Source organism: Trichinella spiralis, assembly GCF_000181795.1.
Source record: "Trichinella spiralis strain ISS 195 chromosome Unknown Scfld5197, whole genome shotgun sequence".
NCBI lineage: Eukaryota > Metazoa > Nematoda > Enoplea > Trichinellida > Trichinellidae > Trichinella > Trichinella spiralis.
In genome coordinates this window covers 1-1,342 of record NW_003532136.1, presented here as the reverse complement: position 1 = coordinate 1,342, position 1,342 = coordinate 1, and the positions used below count along the sequence as shown (strand labels likewise).

Sequence of the window (1,342 nt, the reverse complement as noted above, 5' to 3'; positions counted from 1 at the left end):
TGTAAAGATGTCAACTTTTCTAGCGGTGCCAGCAACGTGGCAGCTCGCGGTATGAAACGGCGATAGAAATTCACACAACCGAGGAATTGGCGGAGTTCGTGCATGGTCGTCGGCTGACGGAATCTGCGTATCGCTTCGACTTTTTCTGCCAACGGTTTGATGCCTTGGCTGCAGACCTTGAACCCGAGGAACTCAAGGTCCGGCGCGAAGAAAACGCATTTTGCCGGGTTCAGCTTGACGCCGTACTTTTCAAACCAGTGAAAAAGAGTAGCGAGGTGTTTTTCGTGTTCTTCCTTGCTGCGGCTTGCTACTAGCACGTCGTCCAAGTAGACGAAGCAGAATCGCAACCCTCTAATCACTTCGTCCATAAAACGCTGGAATGTTTGAGCAGCATTTCACAAACCGAAAGGCATCCTCACGTATTCAAAAAGGCCGAAAGGTGTCGTTATGGCCGTCTTCAGAATATCTTCTTCCGCCACCGGGATCTGTTGATAGGCGCGGATCAGGTCAACTTTGGAGAAGATCGTCCGGCCGCCCAACTGCGTGACGAAGTCGTTGATGTTGGGGATCGGGTATCTGTCGGGCTTCGTCACGTTGTTGAGGCGTCGATAATCTCCACATGGGCGCCAGGTGTTTGGTTGTTTCTTTGGAACCATGTGGAGCGGTGACGCCCAGCTGCTGCTAGATGGTCGTATGATGCTGAGATCCAGCAGGATGTCGAATTCCTTTCTCGCAAGTTCCAGCCGGTCAGGCGGCAACCGTTGTGGTCTTGCGAAAACTGGTGGTCCGTGCGTGAGGATGTGGTGCTGAATCGAGTGGGTGGCCAGCTTACTCGTTCTGAATTTTAAGGTTATGATCTGATCCGTGTCGTAAACAACTGACGTATTTTGTATTGCTGGTCTTGACGAGTCCGTTCGAGAAGGTCCATGACGTCATGTCTGTTAGGCGCTGATGCTTCAGTCGACGAGTAGGTTAAAGTGCCGAAAGAAGTCTGCACTGAGGATGGGGCTGTTGCGATTCGTGCGACTACGAATTTTCCATTCTCATCGGGACGCGATCAAAGCCAAGTCTTGTGTGAAATCCCCTCACCGCCGACAGCAACTACATGGATAGTATTTGCCGAATATTGTATAATTGTTTGAAGATATACAATGAATTGATATACGAGCAACTATATGGCAGATAAGCGGAAAATTCATCCAATCGTCCGCCTAGACTAGATACATCAGCTTTCTGCCTGCAAATGAAAATGGATAAAGATCGAAATACTAAGCTGAGTTTGCTTTATGTCCATGGACGACCTTGCCCTGGTGCTGGACGAGAAGAATCCATTTGTCCCTAG

The 1,342-nt window shown here is 49.5% G+C and overlaps 1 protein-coding gene across 1 annotated transcript; it reads right to left on the bottom strand.

Moving 5' to 3' along the window:
* Window positions 1–74: 74 nt before the first annotated feature.
* On the bottom strand, window positions 75–928 carry Tsp_13327 (conserved hypothetical protein; the record flags this gene model as incomplete). Its single annotated transcript, XM_003366907.1, has 3 exons — window positions 879–928; window positions 420–837; window positions 75–374 (listed from the first exon to the last, which is right to left on the bottom strand). Coding segments are annotated over exons 1-3 (768 nt in total), but the record flags the coding sequence as incomplete, so codon positions are not given.
* Window positions 929–1,342: the final 414 nt, after the last annotated feature.